We start from the raw sequence: 17,344 nt of genomic DNA, 5'->3' as shown, positions 1-17,344 counted from the left end.
CCAGAAACTGAAACCGCTTCCTTGTTTGAATCATAGTGCCTCACAAGACAGGGCTGTACTATTTTGTATTACTCATTTTGTCACACCAGATTTTTCTATGTGAAATTTCTGGCTGCTCTCCCAAGGGAGAGCGCATCACTACACTGAGAGCGCCAGCCATTTTTTTGTATTTTTTCTGCCTGCAGTTTTATTTGTTTTCCTATTGAAGTGGATTTTTCTGCAGAATTTTGCTAGGGACATCCCTTTTGTTGCTGTGGGTTCTTTTACATGCAGCTATGTGCATGCTGCACACAGGACCTTGGTTAATTGTCTCATCCAAATGACTAGTGTCCAGACCACCACTCGAGGTCTAGGGGAGGGGGAGAAAATACTGGCAACTATGGGATTGGATCCAGTGCGAATCCCACAGTCTCCACTGTGTGTTAGGAGGGGTCATGAAATGGAATTTCTCCCTTCCTTCCTTCCTGCAGATCTGGAAGAGCCTGGAGACGACGGAGAAGACTCTGGTGGACATGATCCAGGTGAAGGACTATGAGATCACCAAGTTCTTCTCCGACGACTCGGGGGCTCCCCCCCGATCCCCACACGAGGCGGCCAAGTACCGGTCTGACCGCATGGAGACGGAGACCTACTACCTGTCGGTGAGTGTTGGGCGTCCACTGTGTGCCGTTGTCATGATGCAAGGATGCCTGTTGTCTCTAAAAGAGGATTTAACTACACATACTTTACTGTGACCCACTAGTACAGACACCCTGCCTTGTCTCTAAAAGAGGATTTAACTACACATACTTTACCCTGACCCACTAGTACAGACTCCCTGCCTGTTGTCTCTAAAAGAGGATTTAACTACACATACTTTACCCTGACCCACTAGTACAGACTCCCTGCCTGTTGTCTCTAAAAGAGGATTTAACTACACATACTTTACCCTGACCCACTAGTACAGACTGCCTGCCTGTTGTCTCTAAAAGAGGATTTAACTACACATACTTTACTGTGACCCACTAGTACAGACTGCCTGTTGTCTCTAAAAGAGGATTTAACTACACATACTTTACCCTGACCCACTAGTACAGACTGCCTGCCTGTTGTCTCTAAAAGAGGATTTAACTACACATACTTTACCCTGACCCACTAGTACAGACTGCCTGCCTGTTGTCTCTAAAAGAGGATTTAACTACACATACTTTACCCTGACCCACTAGTACAGACTGCCTGCCTGTTGTCTCTAAAAGAGGATTTAACTACACATACTTTACCCTGACCCACTAGTACAGACTGCCTGCCTTGTCTCTAAAAGAGGATTTAACTACACATACTTTACTGTGACCCACTAGTACAGACTGCCTGTTGTCTCTAAAAGAGGATTTAACTACACATACTTTACCCTGACCCACTAGTACAGACTCCCTGCCTGTTGTCTCTAAAAGAGGATTTAACTACACATACTTTACCCTGACCCACTAGTACAGACTGCCTGTTGTCTCTAAAAGAGGATTTAACTACACATACTTTACCCTGACCCACTAGTACAGACTGCCTGCCTTGTCTCTAAAAGAGGATTTAACTACACATACTTTACCCTGACCCACTAGTACAGACACCCTGCCTGTTGTCTCTAAAAGAGGATTTAACTACACATACTTTACCCTGACCCACTAGTACAGACTGCCTGCCTGTTGTCTCTAAAAGAGGATTTAACTACACATACTTTACCCTGACCCACTAGTACAGACTGCCTGCCTGTTGTCTCTAAAAGAGGATTTAACTACACATACTTTACCCTGACCCACTAGTACAGACTGCCTGCCTGTTGTCTCTAAAAGAGGATTTAACTACACATACTTTACCCTGACCCACTAGTACAGACTGCCTGCCTGTTGTCTCTAAAAGAGGATTTAACTACACATACTTTACCCTGACCCACTAGTACAGACTGCCTGCCTTGTCTCTAAAAGAGGATTTAACTACACATACTTTACCCTGACCCACTAGTACAGACTGCCTGCCTGTTGTCTGAGTGAGTGTGTATGGAATGCATGAATACGTATATGTGCGAGTGATGGGGGAGAGGTGGGGTACATGTGTGTTTTGGGATGTGTGTATGTAAATATGTGTGTATGTGTGTGTTCGCTGCTCTTGATATGTGTGTGTGTCTCTCTCTCTTTCTCTCTCTCTGGTTCTTTTATATATATAGATAAATAGAGATATATATACTGATATATAGATCGATATAGATAGATGTATATATATATATATGTGTATGTGTATAATATTGATATATATGTGTGTGTGTGTGTATAATATTGATATATATGTATGTGTATGTGTCTATATATGTGTATAAGTGTGTGTCTGTATCTTTCTCTCATATATATATATATACGTGTGTGTGTGTGTGTGGGTGAGAGCAGAAGTTCAGGGAGTACATGATCAGCTGTAACCGGCTGGCCCGGCTTCAGACCAAGTTCAACAAGATCCAGAAGGCCCTGGGCGAGAACCAGGTGTCCACCTCCGGCCCTGCCAGGTCAGGCCTGACTTGATTCCTACCTGTCTGTCTGTCTGTCTGTTTCCCTGTCTGTCTGTTTATCTGTCTAGCTGTCTGTTGACCTGTCTGTCTGACACTGTGTTAGCAGGCAAATGTTTTGGATGTTTTCCAAAAGGCCAAGACTAATAAAGTAATATTTGAAAAGATTTTCTTACACAAAATGAAATCAAAACAACTTTGTTGAAATACAATACTTCTGATACGATAGCTATTTCAGTGTTGTTGTTTTTGAAGATTCATATGCTTTTGTATGTGGTTTTTGTTTTTGTTTGTTTTTTTAAGACGTGCATGTTTTTAAATGTATGTGTGGGTGTGTTTTTGTTGTTGTTTTCATTTTAGTTTTTGTGAAGATTCCTGTACTGTTGTATACAAATGTGCTTTTGAACAGGGAAGAAAAGTGTTCAGTTTAGATTGGTGATAAGAAATTACTCGCCCATTGGCTGTAAACTATTAGCATTACAACCTCTTACTCTTAGACATGGTCAGGAACTATCAGCAGTCAAGGTACAACAGTAACAAGTGATTCTGCTGCCATTCCAGACCTCCAGCCCCGCCCCCCAAGCCCAAGAAACGGCGGATCGGCCGCACACCTCCTGTGGGTCAACCCAAACTGTTTGGAGGCAGCCTGGAGGAGTACATTGAGGTGGGTGACACGCACATACCTTCCCTCTGCCCCCGTCCCTCTCTCTGCCCCCGTCCCTCTCTCTGCCCCCGTCCCTCCCTCTGCCCCCGTCCCCCCCGTCCCTCTCTCTGCCCCCGTCCCTCCCTCTCTCTGCCCCCGTCTCCACCCACCCGTCCCTCTCTGCCCCATCCCTCTCTCTGGCCCCCGTCCCTCCCTCTTGCCCCATCCCCCCCGTCCCTCCCTCTGTCCCCGTCCCTCTCTCTGCCCCCGTCCCCCCCGTCCCTCTCTCTGCCCCCGTACCCCCCGTCCCTCCCTCTGCCCCCGTCCCTCCCTCCCCTCTCTCTGCCCCCGTCCCCCCCGTCCCTCTCTCTGCCCCCGTACCCCCCGTCCCCTCCCTCTGCCCCCGTCCCTCTCTCTGCCCCCGTACCCCCCGTCCCTCCCTCTGCCCCCGTCCCTCTCTCTGCCCCGTCCCTCTCTCTGCCCCCGTACCCCCCGTCCCTCCCTCTGCCCCCGTCCCTCCCTCTGCCCCCGTCCCTCCCGTCCCTCTCTCTGCCCCCGTACCCCCCCGTCCCTCCCTCTGCCCCCGTCCCTCCCTCTGCCCCCCGTCCCCCCCGTCCCTCCCTCTGCCCCCGTCCCCTCCCTCTGCCCCCGTCCCTCCCGTCCCTCTCTCTGCCCCCGTACCCCCCCGTCCCTCCCTCTGCCCCCGTCCCTCCTCTGCCCCCGTCCCCCCCCGTCCCTCCCTCTGCCCCCGTCCCCCCCCGTCCCTCCTCTGCCCCTGTCCCTCTCTCTGCCCCCGTCCCCCCCCCATCCCCTCTCTCTGCCCCCGTCCCCCCCCGTCCCTCCCTCTGCCCCCGTCCCTCTCTCTGCCCCCGTACCCCCCGTCCCTCCCTCTGCCCCCGTCCCTCCCTTCCCTCTCTCTGCCCCCGTCCCCCCCGTCCCCTCTCTCTGCCCACATCCATCCCCCCCCGTCCCTCCCTCTGCCCCCGTCCCTCTCTCTGCCCCCGTCCCTCCCTCTGCCCCCGTCCCTCCCTCTGTCTCTGTCTCTTTGTCTTCTCTCACTGCCTTCCTCTGTCTTGCTTTATTCAGTCTTCTCTGTCTCTTCTTCCCTTTGTTCCTTCTCTCTCTGTCTCTGTCTCTCACTCGCTCTTTCTCTCTTTTCTCATGGCCCATCATGAAAAGGGTGCAGTGAACCAACAGTACTGAAGGGCCATGGCCTTGAATAAATTGTCCGTATCCATGTGTATATTTCTCTTTCTCTCAAGGCTAAGGTCAGCGTGCTGGGTTTGTGTGACGGTTGGGGGGTTTTTGGTGTGTTTTTTTAACAAAATCTCTCTCTTTCTCTGCCAACCTTTCTCTGTTTGTTGTGACAGTGGTGAGAGATGTTGCTGGTGTACATGTCCTTTTGTTTTGTTTCTGTTTTGCTTGTAAAATCACCAAACAAATTTGCTCATTTGACTTTCAGTGTTTTCAGTAATTTAGGAAGCGTGTGTGTGTTGCTGATAATTATCTATCCTTCAGGCACTGACATTGTGTTGATGATGGACTGTGTGTGCAGGCGACTGGTGAAGAGATTCCCCTCATCATCAGGAGCTGCATCAGAGTCATCAACCTGTACGGTGAGTGCACATGTGTTGGTTGGTCTTTACTCCTCTCCACTCCTCCTCCTCCTCCTCCTCCAGCAACCTCCTTTTCCCCTCTCCTTTCCACCTCCATGACATGCATAATTCATTATATATATATATATAAAAACACCAACCTTATGGATGAAAAAAAAAGTGTCTACCAACATAACAGTTTTGGTGAGAGTATTTCCATATGATTTCATAATAATTTTTCAGTAATATTTCTTATCCTGAAATTGTGTTTCTTAAAATGCATGTAATTTTGTAACTTTTTCTTTTCTTTTTTTTCTTCAGTGTATGTTTGTGTTTGAAGAAATTTTGGAGGGAGAGGTGTGTGAGATGGGCAAGGGAGGAAGAATGGGAATTCTTCGTTTGTGGACTGTAACTGCTGCATTCACTCATATACACTAGTGGGATTTTATATGTATGACTGTTACTGCCACCGTGTAGGCAGTCATACTCCATTTTCTGGGGTTACATGCAGGGTATGTTCTTGTTTCCATAACCTACCAGACACTGACATGGATAACAGGATTTTTAACTTAAATGCATAATTGATCTTCTGCATACGTATACACATAAGTGGGTTCAGGCACTAACAGGTCAGCACATCTGTTGACCAGGGAGACCTGCCCTTTACCCACCAGGCACCATTACCGAGATTCCCTTTACCCATCAGGCACCATTACCGAGATTCCCTTTACCCATCAGGCACCATTAGAGATTCCCTTTACCCATCAGGCACCATTACCAAGATTCCCTTTACCCATCAGGCACCATTACCGAGATTCCCTTTACCCATCAGGCACCATTACCCAGATTCCCTTTACCCATCAGGCACCATTACCTAGATTCCCTTTACCCATCAGGCACCATTAGAGATTCCCTTTACCCATCAGGCACCATTACCAAGATTCCCTTTACCCATCAGGCACCATTAGAGATTCCCTTTACCCATCAGGCACCATTACCAAGATTCCCTTTACCCATCAGGCACCATTACCCAGATTCCCTTTACCCACCAGGCACCATTACCCAGATTCCCTTTACCCATCAGGCACCATTACCCAGATTCCCTTTACCCACCAGGCACCATTACCCAGATTCCCTTTACCCACCAGGCACCATTACCCAGATTCCCTTTACCCACCAGGCACCATTACCCAGATTCCCTTTACCCATCAGGCACCATTACCAAGATTCCCTTTACCCATCAGGCACCATTACCCAGATTCCCTTTACCCATCAGGCACCATTACTGAGATTCCCTTTACCCATCAGGCACCATTACCAAGATTCCCTTTACCCATCAGGCACCATTACCGAGATTCCCTTTACCCATCAGGCACCATTACCAAGATTCCCTTTACCCATCAGGCACCATTACCCAGATTCCCTTTACCCATCAGGCACCATTACCAAGATTCCCTTTACCCATAAGGCACCATTACCAAGATTCCCTTTACCCACCAGGCACCATTACCCAGATTCCCTTTACCCATCAGGCACCATTACCCAGATTCCCTTTACCCATCAGGCACCATTACCAAGATTCCCATTACCCATCAGGCACCATTACCGAGATTCCCTTTACCCACCAGGCACCATTACCAAGATTCCCTTTACCCATCAGGCACCATTACCGAGATTCCCTTTACCCATCAGGCACCATTACTGAGATTCCCTTTACCCACCAGGCACCATTACCAAGATTCCCTTTACCCATCAGGCACCATTACCGAGATTCCCTTTACCCATCAGGCACCATTACCCAGATTCCCTTTACCCATCAGGCACCATTACCGAGATTCCCTTTACCCACCAGGCACCATTACCGAGATTCCCTTTACCCACCAGGCACCATTACCGAGATTCCCTTTACCCATCAGGCACCATTACCCAGATTCCCTTTACCCATCAGGCACCATTACCTAGATTCCCTTTACCCACCAGGCACCATTACCCAGATTCCCTTTACCCACCAGGCACCATTACCAAGATTCCCTTTACCCACCAGGCACCATTACCCAGATTCCCTTTACCCATCAGGCACCATTACCCAGATTCCCTTTACCCACCAGGCACCATTACCCAGATTCCCTTTACCCACCAGGCACCATTACCCAGATTCCCTTTACCCATCAGGCACCATTACCGAGATTCCCTTTACCCATCAGGCACCATTACCGAGATTCCCTTTACCCATCAGGCACCATTACCAAGATTCCCTTTACCCATCAGGCACCATTACCCAGATTCCCTTTACCCATCAGGCACCATTACCAAGATTCCCTTTACCCATCAGGCACCATTACCAAGATTCCCTTTACCCATAAGGCACCATTACCAAGATTCCCTTTACCCACCAGGCACCATTACCCAGATTCCCTTTACCCATCAGGCACCATTACCCAGATTCCCTTTACCCATCAGGCACCATTACCGAGATTCCCTTTACCCACCAGGCACCATTACCAAGATTCCCTTTACCCATCAGGCACCATTACCGAGATTCCCTTTACCCATCAGGCACCATTACTGAGATTCCCTTTACCCACCAGGCACCATTACCGAGATTCCCTTTACCCATCAGGCACCATTACCAAGATTCCCTTTACCCATCAGGCACCATTACCCAGATTCCCTTTACCCATCAGGCACCATTACCCAGATTCCCTTTACCCACCAGGCACCATTACCGAGATTCCCTTTACCCACCAGGCACCATTACCAAGATTCCCTTTACCCATCAGGCACCATTACCCAGATTCCCTTTACCCATCAGGCACCATTACCGAGATTCCCTTTACCCATCAGGCACCATTACCAAGATTCCCTTTACCCATCAGGCACCATTACCCAGATTCCCTTTTCCCATCAGGCACCATTACCTAGATTCCCTTTACCCACCAGGCACCATTACCCAGATTCCCTTTACCCACCAGGCACCATTACCGAGATTCCCTTTACCCACCAGGCACCATTACTGAGATTCCCTTTACCCATCAGGCACCATTACCCAGATTCCCTTTACCCATCAGGCACCATTACCTAGATTCCCTTTACCCACCAGGCACCATTACCCAGATTCCCTTTACCCACCAGGCACCATTACCAAGATTCCCTTTACCCACCAGGCACCATTACCCAGATTCCCTTTACCCATCAGGCACCATTACCCAGATTCCCTTTACCCACCAGGCACCATTACCCAGATTCCCTTTACCCACCAGGCACCATTACCCAGATTCCCTTTACCCATCAGGCACCATTACCAAGATTCCCTTTACCCATCAGGCACCATTACCCAGATTCCCTTTACCCATCAGGCACCATTACCAAGATTCCCTTTACCCATCAGGCACCATTACCAAGATTCCCTTTACCCATAAGGCACCATTACCAAGATTCCCTTTACCCACCAGGCACCATTACCCAGATTCCCTTTACCCATCAGGCACCATTACCCAGATTCCCTTTACCCATCAGGCACCATTACCGAGATTCCCTTTACCCACCAGGCACCATTACCAAGATTCCCTTTACCCATCAGGCACCATTACCGAGATTCCCTTTACCCATCAGGCACCATTACTGAGATTCCCTTTACCCACCAGGCACCATTACCGAGATTCCCTTTACCCATCAGGCACCATTACCAAGATTCCCTTTACCCATCAGGCACCATTACCCAGATTCCCTTTACCCATCAGGCACCATTACCCAGATTCCCTTTACCCACCAGGCACCATTACCGAGATTCCCTTTACCCACCAGGCACCATTACCAAGATTCCCTTTACCCATCAGGCACCATTACCCAGATTCCCTTTACCCATCAGGCACCATTACCGAGATTCCCTTTACCCATCAGGCACCATTACCAAGATTCCCTTTACCCATCAGGCACCATTACCCAGATTCCCTTTTCCCATCAGGCACCATTACCTAGATTCCCTTTACCCACCAGGCACCATTACCCAGATTCCCTTTACCCACCAGGCACCATTACCAAGATTCCCTTTACCCACCAGGCACCATTACCCAGATTCCCTTTACCCATCAGGCACCATTACCCAGATTCCCTTTACCCACCAGGCACCATTACTGAGATTCCCTTTACCCATCAGGCACCATTACCCAGATTCCCTTTACCCATCAGGCACCATTACCAAGATTCCCTTTACCCATCAGGCACCATTACTGAGATTCCCTTTACCCATCAGGCACCATTACTGAGATTCCCTTTACCCACCAGGCACCATTACCAAGATTCCCTTTACCCATCAGGCACCATTACCCAGATTCCCTTTACCCATCAGGCACCATTACCCAGATTCCCTTTACCCATCAGGCACCATTACCCAGATTCCCTTTACCCATCAGGCACCATTACTGAGATTCCCTTTACCCACCAGGCACCATTACCGAGATTCCCTTTACCCATCAGGCACCATTACTGAGATTCCCTTTACCCATCAGGCACCATTACTGAGATTCCCTTTACCCATCAGGCACCATTACCGAGATTCCCTTGACCCATCAGGCACCATTACTGAGATTCCCTTTACCCATCAGGCACCATTACTGAGATTCCCTTTACCCATCAGGCACCATTACTGAGATTCCCTTTACCCATCAGGCACCATTACTGAGATTCCCTTTACCCATCAGGCACCATTACTGAGATTCCCTGTAACTGGGATTAGAAGCAAGTACCTGAGACCCTCAGATTAAAAAGTCTAACGCTGTAACCAGTGGGCTGTTAAAGTGACTGGGAGTTTAGGGCAGGGAAGGATGGAGTTAGTGATTGATAGGGAGGGGGGAATGAAGACAGTGATGTTGCTGACAGAAAGGTTGGCTGTGTTGTGTTCAGGTCTGCATCACCAGGGTGTATTCAGGGTGTCGGGTGCCCAGGTGGAAATCAACCAGTTCAAGAACGTCTTCGAGTCGGGTAAGAACCAAAACCATGCTCACCTTGCCTCTTTACTGAAGAGTTTTTGAGTCGGGCAAGACTGCTACTCATTTCTTTAATACTGCAGTTTCTGTAACACACATGGAACAGGTCAACATTTTGAAAATGTTTTTTTATAAGTATAGATTTTTTTTTTGTTTCTGACTGTGGCTATTGTTCCCATGATATTTGTTCAAAATGTACAACACCCTATATTCAGAAACAATAGCAGTAATAAGTCCTTCAGAGTGTGCCCTCCAGTTCCTTTTTTTGGATGTGTGTATTTGTTGTTTTTTCAGGTAAGGAAATGACACTTTTTTTTTCCTTCTTTGTTTTTTGTGTGTGAGTGACAAGAGTATTTTTTAAACAACCTGTGTGTAAAAAAAGAAAAAGAAAAATGCACTCCATTCATTCATATATATATATATAGACAGTGATAGACAGTGAGTGAGTGTCCAGACAGCATGGCTACAGAGTGTTGGGCAGTGAGATGCTGTGTCCCGACAGGGGAGGATGCCCTGGTGGACGTGATGGATGCCAGTGACATGAACTCCATCGCCGGTGTCCTCAAGCTGTACTTCAGGGAGCTGAGGGAGCCGCTGTTCCCCCTCCACCTCTTTGATGCCCTGGTGGAGTGCACACGTGGGTTCTGTCTGTCTGTGTCCCTCTGTCTGCCTGGCCCTGTGTGTGTGTCTGTCCGTCTGTGTCCCTCTGTCTGTCTGTGTCCCTCTGTCTGTCTGTGTCCCTCTGTCTGCCTGGCCCTGTGTGTCTGTGTCTGTCTGTCTGTGTCCCTCTGTCTGTCTGTGTCCCTCTGTCTGCCTGGCCCTGTGTGTCTGTGTCTGTCCGTCTGTGTCCCTCTGTCTGCCTGGCCCTGTGTGTCTGTGTCTGTCCGTCTGTGTCCCTCTGTCTGCCTGGCCCTGTGTGTCTGTGTCTGTCCGTCTGTGTCCCTCTGTCTGCCTGGCCCTGTGTGTCTGTGTCTGTCCATCTGTGTCCCTCTGTCTGCCTGGCCCTGTGTGTCTGTGTCCCTCTGTCTGCCTGGCCCTGTGTGTCTGTGTCCCTCTGTCTGCCTGGCCCTGTGTGTCTGTGTCTGTCCGTCTGTGTCCCTCTGTCTGTCTGTGTCCCTCTGTCTGCCTGGCCCTGTGTGTCTGTGTCTGTCCGTCTGTGTCCCTCTGTCTGCCTGGCCCTGTGTGTCTGTGTCTGTCCGTCTGTGTCCCTCTGTCTGTCTGTGTCCCTCTGTCTGCCTGGCCCTGTGTGTCTGTCCGTCTGTGTCCCTCTGTCTGCCTGGCCCTGTGTGTCTGTGTCTGTCTGTCTGCCTGGCCCTGTGTGTCTGTGTCCCTCTGTCTGCCTGGCCCTGTGTGTCTGTCTGTCTGCCTGGCCCTGTGTGTCTGTGTCCCTCTGTCTGCCTGGCCCTGTGTGTCTGTGTCCCTCTGTCTGCCTGGCCCTGTGTGTCTGTGTCCCTCTGTCTGCCTGGCCCTGTGTGTCTGTCTGTGGTTGCATTGTGGTTTTTGGACAGGAAAGACTTGTGTTCAGTGGAAGAAATGAATTCCTTTCTCTCTCTACAATATGACTCTACAATACAACACAATACATGGTGTCTGTCTCTGTGTCATTTTCCCCAGTATGACTCTACAATACAATACATGGTGTCTGTCTCTGTCATTTCCCCCAGTATGACTCTGCAATGCAACACAATACATGGTGTCTGTCTCTGTGTCATTTCCCCCAGTATGACTCTACAATGCAACACAATACATGGTGTCTGTCTCTGTCTCATTTCCCCCAGTATGACTCTGCAATGCAACACAATACATGGTGTCTGTCTCTGTCTCATTTCCCCCAGTATGACTCTGCAATGCAACACAATACATGGTGTCTGTCTCTGTCTCATTTCCCCCAGTATGACTCTACAATACAACACAGTACATGGTGTCTGTCTCTGTCTCATTTCCCCAGTATGACTCTACAATACAACACAATACATGGTGTCTGTCTCTGTGTCATTTCCCCCAGTATGACTCTACAATACAACACAATACATGGTGTCTGTCTCTGTCTCATTTCCCCAGTATGACTCTACAATACAACACAATACATGGTGTCTGTCTCTGTGTCATTTCCCCCAGTATGACTCTACAATACAACACAATACATGGTGTCTGTCTCTGTGTCATTTCCCCCAGTATGACTCTACAATACAACACAATACATGGTGTCTGTCTCTGTCTCATTTCCCCCAGTATGACTCTACAATACAACACAGTACATGGTGTCTGTCTCTGTCTCATTTCCCCAGTATGACTCTGCAATGCAACACAATACATGGTGTCTGTCTCATTTCCCCCAGTATGACTCTACAATACAACACAATACATGGTGTCTGTCTCTGTCTCATTTCCCCCAGTATGACTCTGCAATGCAACACAATACATGGTGTCTGTCTCTGTCATTTCCCCCAGTATGACTCTACATTACAACACAATACATGTCTCTCTGTCTCATTTCCCCCAGTATGACTCTGCAATACAACACAATACATGGTGTCTGTCTCTGTCTCATTTCCCCCAGTATGACTGTACAATGCAACACAGTACAGGTGTCTTGTACATTACTGACAGTACATGTTGTTACAGGAGAGAACGACGTGCAGAGACGACTGGACAGGATAAAGGACCTGCTGGGAACTCTGCCTCGGTCCATCTTCATCGTCATGCGCTATCTCTTTGCCTTCCTCAACCAGTGAGTTCTGTTCCCACATCCTCTAGGGGGGCTGGTGTTGTGACAAATTACCTTCGTGTGGTGACGAATGATAATGATGATGATATGGATGACATAGCGCCTTTCCTCAGTCAGTGACCAAGCTCTAAGCACACAGTCATTCACACAACAGACTGCCTGTTTGGGTCAAGCCAACTGACAGCTGCCACTGGGCGCTCATCATTTGTTTCCTGTGTCATTCAGTCCGGTTTCTCTCACATGATACAATACATGTACTCCTACAGAATGTAACACCATGATACTGACGATTTGTATAGCACCCTGTCTCTTTGAGAGTTGAGGGTGCTTTACATAAAAGAAGTTACAAATTACCTGAAGCTGTCCTGACCACTTGCTCTCTGGTGATAAATTACTCTGTCTTTGTGTGGTACTTAATTGGCTTTGTTTAGTGCCTAATTACTTTCGTTTAGTGCCTAATTACTTTCTTTTGTTTAGTGCCTGATTACTTTTGTTTAGTGCCTGATTACTTTTGTTTAGTGCCTGAGTGCCTGATTACTTTTCTTTAGTGCCTAATTACTTTACCTTTCAGTAATGCCAAATCATTTTATTTTTGTGTTGTGACATACTACTTTTGTGAAGTGCCAAATTACCTTTGTGGAGTAACAGGTTGCCTTTGTGGAGTGACAGGTTACCTTTGTGGAGTAACAGGTTGCCTTTGTGGAGTGACAGGTTACCTTTGTGGAGTAACAGGTTGCCTCAGGTTACCTTTGTGGAGTAACAGGTTGCCTCAGGTTACCTTTGTGGAGTAACAGGTTGCCTCAGGTTACCTTTGTGGAGTAACAGGTTACCTTTGTGGAGTAACAGGTTACCTTTGTGGAGTAACAGGTTGCCTTTGTGGAGTAACAGGTTGCCTTTGTGGAGTGACAGGTTGCCTTTGTGGAGTAACAGGTTGCCTTTGTGGAGTGACAGGTTGCCTTTGTGGAGTAACAGGTTGCCTTTGTGGAGTAACAGGTTGCCTTTGTGGAGTAGCAGGTTGCCTTTGTGGAGTAGCAGGTTGCCTTTGTGGAGTAACAGGTTACCTTTGTGGAGTAACAGGTTGCCTTTGTGGAGTGACAGGTTGCCTTTGTGGAGTAACAGGTTGCCTTTGTGGAGTGACAGGTTACCTTTGTGGAGTAACAGGTTGCCTTTGTGGAGTGACAGGTTGCCTTTGTGGTTGCCTTTGTGGAGTGACAGGTTGCCTTTGTGGAGTAACAGGTTGCCTTTGTGGAGTAACAGGTTACCTTTGTTTGGTGCCAGTTACATAACCTTTGTGTTGTTCCAAATTAACTTCAGCTGTGTGTAGTGCCAAATTACTCTCCTGTTTTGCAGTGCCATATTGCATTACTTTTTCTTTGTGTAATGCAAGATCACCTTGTGCAGTGCCAATTTAGTTTGTTTTATTTTATTTCATTTTTTTAATTTGTATTATCTGTTTAATATTATTTCTATACAGCAGATGTGATGTGCCATATATGGATCAGCCTGCACGCTCTGACACCTCCTTGAAACTGAAAACTGTCAGAACTTTGTTATCACTGTGTGTCTGTTTCCTGTCTGTCAGAACTTTATCACTGTGTGTCTGTTTCCAGTCTGTCAGAACTTTATCACTGTGTGTCTGTTTCCAGTCTGTCAGAACTCTGTTATCACTGTGTGTCTGTTTCCAGTCTGTCAGAACTTTGTTATCACTGTGTGTCTGTTTCCAGTCTGTCAGAACTTTGTTATCACTGTGTGTCTGTTTCCAGTCTGTCAGAACTTTGTTATCACTATGTGTCTGTTTCCAGTCTGTCAGAACTTTGTTATCACTGTGTGTCTGTTTCCAGTCTGTCAGAACTTTGTTATCACTATGTGTCTGTTTCCAGTCTGTCAGAACTTTATCACTGTGTGTCTGTTTCCAGTCTGTCAGAACTTTGTTATCACTATGTGTCTGTTTCCAGTCTGTCAGAACTCTGTTATCACTGTGTGTCTGTTTCCAGTCTGTCAGAACTCTGTTATCACTGTGTGTCTGTTTCCTGTCTGTCAGAACTCTGTTATCACTGTGTGTCTGTTTCCTGTCTGTCAGAACTCTGTTATCACTGTGTGTCTGTTTCCTGTCTGTCAGAACTTTGTTATCACTGTGTGTCTGTTTCCAGTCTGTCAGAACTTTATCACTGTGTGTCTGTTTCCTGTCTGTCAGAACTTTGTTATCACTGTGTGTCTGTTTCCTGTCTGTCAGAACTTTATCACTGTGTGTCTGTTTCCTGTCTGTCAGAACTTTGTTATCACTGTGTGTCTGTTTCCTGTCTGTCAGAACTGAGTTATCACTGTGTGTCTGTTTCCTGTCTGTCAGAACTCTGTTATCACTATGTGTCTGTTTCCAGTCTGTCAGAACTGAGTTATCACTGTGTGTCTGTTTCCAGTCTGTCAGAACTTTGTTATCACTGTGTGTCTGTTTCCAGTCTGTCAGAACTTTATCACTGTGTGTCTGTTTCCAGTCTGTCAGAACTTTGTTATCACTATGTGTCTGTTTCCAGTCTGTCAGAACTCTGTTATCACTGTGTGTCTGTTTCCAGTCTGTCAGAACTTTATCACTGTGTGTCTGTTTCCAGTCTGTCAGAACTTTGTTATCACTGTGTGTCTGTTTCCAGTCTGTCAGAACTGAGTTATCACTGTGTGTCTGTTTCCAGTCTGTCAGAACTTTATCACTGTGTGTCTGTTTCCAGTCTGTCAGAACTCTGTTATCACTGTGTGTCTGTTTCCAGTCTGTCAGAACTGTATCATCACTGTGTGTCTGTTTCCAGTCTGTCAGAACTTTATCACTGTGTGTCTGTTTCCAGTCTGTCAGAACTTTGTTATCACTGTGTGTCTGTTTCCAGTCTGTCAGAACTTTGTTATCACTGTGTGTCTGTTTCCAGTCTGTCAGAACTGAGTTATCACTGTGTGTCTGTTTCCAGTCTGTCAGAACTGAGTTATCACTGTGTGTCTGTTTCCAGTCTGTCCAAACTGAGTTATCACTATGTGTCTGTTTCCAGTCTGTCAGAACTGTATCATCACTGTGTGTCTCTTCCCAGTCTATTGGAATTATTATCACTGTGTCTGTTTCCAGTCTGTCAGAACTCTTATCACACAGTATGTCAGAACTTTACTATCTCTCTTTGCCTGTCTCCAGTCTGTCAGAACTCTTATCACACAGTATGTCAGAACTTTACTATCTCTCTTTGCCTGTCTCCAGTCTGTCAGAACTCTGTTATCACACAGTATGTCAGAACTTTATTATCTCTCTTTGCCTGTCTCCAGTCTGTCAGAACTCTGTCATCACTGTGTTTCCAGTCTGTCAGAACTTGTTTATCCGTGTGTCTGTTTTCAGTCCATCAGAACTGTTATGTTTCCAGTCTGTCAGAATTGTTATCACTGTGTATCTTGTTTTCCAGTCTGTCGGAGTACAGAACATGACTGTCTCTGCTCTGTCTCTCTGCAGTCTGTCGGAGTACAGAACATGACTATCTCTTCTCTGTCTCTCTGCAGTCTGTCGGAGTACAGAACATGACTATCTCTTCTCTGTCTCTCTGCAGTCTGTCGGAGTACAGAACATGACTGTCTCTGCTCTGTCTCTCTGCAGTCTGTCAGAGTACAGAACATGACTATCTCTTCTCTGTCTCTCTGCAGTCTGTCGGAGTACAGAACATGACTATCTCTTCTCTGTCTCTCTGCAGTCTGTCGGAGTACAGAACATGACTATCTCTTCTCTGTCTCTCTGCAGTCTGTCGGAGTACAGAACATGACTATCTCTTCTCTGTCTCTCTGCAGTCTGTCGGAGTACAGAACATGACTATCTCTGCTCTGTCTCTCTGCAGTCTGTCGGAGTACAGAACATGACTATCTCTTCTCTGTCTCTCTGCAGTCTGTCGGAGTACAGAACATGACTATCTCTTTGTCTCTCTGCAGTCTGTCGGAGTACAGTGACGAGAACATGATGGACCCCTACAACCTGGCCATCTGCTTCGGCCCCACCCTCCTCCCCATCCCCCCGGACCGCGACCAGGTGTCCTACCAGGCCTCGGTCAACGAGATCATCAAGACCATCATCGTGCACCAGGAGGAGATCTTCCCCAACGACGGCGGGGAGACCTACGAGAAGTGTATCCTGGAGAACAGTCGGTGAGGAAGGGAGGGTGAACTAAACGGTTATTGTCGTCAGTAGTGAGGGGTTAGTAGGTGGTGTCCTGAGCAAGTTAAATCAGAACAGGCACTACCCAACACCGCCGAAGAGACTCGGCAGCAGTGCAGGGTCTCCTGGTGTATGGCCTCCTGGCGACCCAACATTGATGGTTCCCTGTGGAATTCCAGCAGTGGGACTGCGACCGACAGACTCGGGTGTGGTTGTGTATGGGGTACTTGGAATGAGCGCCTTGGGAGTAATGCCACTGAAACAGTGCACATGATGGGCAGCAAAAAAAGAGAAAAAAAGAATGGAGATGTGGGGGGGGGGGGGGATATACACAGAAAGTTAAGGACCACTGTGAGATGTTCCCCAGTGACAGGGAGGGGTGAGCTGTGTGAGAAGTGTATTGTGGAGAAAAGTCATGGGGGAGGGTGGACCAGGAAACGGGGTGTGTGTGGAGGCTGTAGTGGGGAGGGGGGTGAGGAAATAGATGGAAATACATACTTGGCACCAAAAGTTGGTGAGAAAGGTAGGGAGGGGTGGGGGATTGTGTGCGTTGGGAGAGGGGGAGGGGTGGAAACATACACTTGGCACAAAAAGTACAGGACCATTATGAGATGTTCCCCAGTGGCAGTGGGGGGAGTGGTATGAGAAGTGTATCCTGGAGAATAGTCTGTTCTCAAAGGGAGGGGGGGTTGTATGTGTGG

At 47.8% G+C, this 17,344-nt stretch overlaps 1 protein-coding gene across 6 annotated transcripts in view; it reads left to right on the top strand.

Annotated features, from left to right (window-relative positions):
• The window catches only part of LOC143284931 (SLIT-ROBO Rho GTPase-activating protein 1-like), a 308,900-nt gene that overhangs the window by 277,750 nt on the left and 13,806 nt on the right, over positions 1-17,344 (top strand). For all 6 annotated transcript variants that reach the window (XM_076592085.1, XM_076592088.1, XM_076592086.1 and 3 more), the window contains 8 exons: positions 471-641; positions 2,415-2,527; positions 3,089-3,191; positions 4,726-4,786; positions 9,668-9,745; positions 10,253-10,387; positions 12,376-12,481; positions 16,421-16,633. In XM_076592085.1, coding sequence (XP_076448200.1) covers positions 471-641; positions 2,415-2,527; positions 3,089-3,191; positions 4,726-4,786; positions 9,668-9,745; positions 10,253-10,387; positions 12,376-12,481; positions 16,421-16,633 — 980 coding nt within the window. The remainder of the gene's footprint in view (positions 1-470; positions 642-2,414; positions 2,528-3,088; positions 3,192-4,725; positions 4,787-9,667; positions 9,746-10,252; positions 10,388-12,375; positions 12,482-16,420; positions 16,634-17,344) is intronic.

The sequence above is a fragment of the Babylonia areolata genome, chromosome 8, assembly GCF_041734735.1.
Source record: "Babylonia areolata isolate BAREFJ2019XMU chromosome 8, ASM4173473v1, whole genome shotgun sequence".
NCBI classification, from domain to species: Eukaryota; Metazoa; Mollusca; class Gastropoda; order Neogastropoda; family Buccinidae; genus Babylonia; species Babylonia areolata.
Note: the sequence above shows the minus strand (reverse complement) of the source record. Positions and strands in the feature narration are given on the sequence as shown.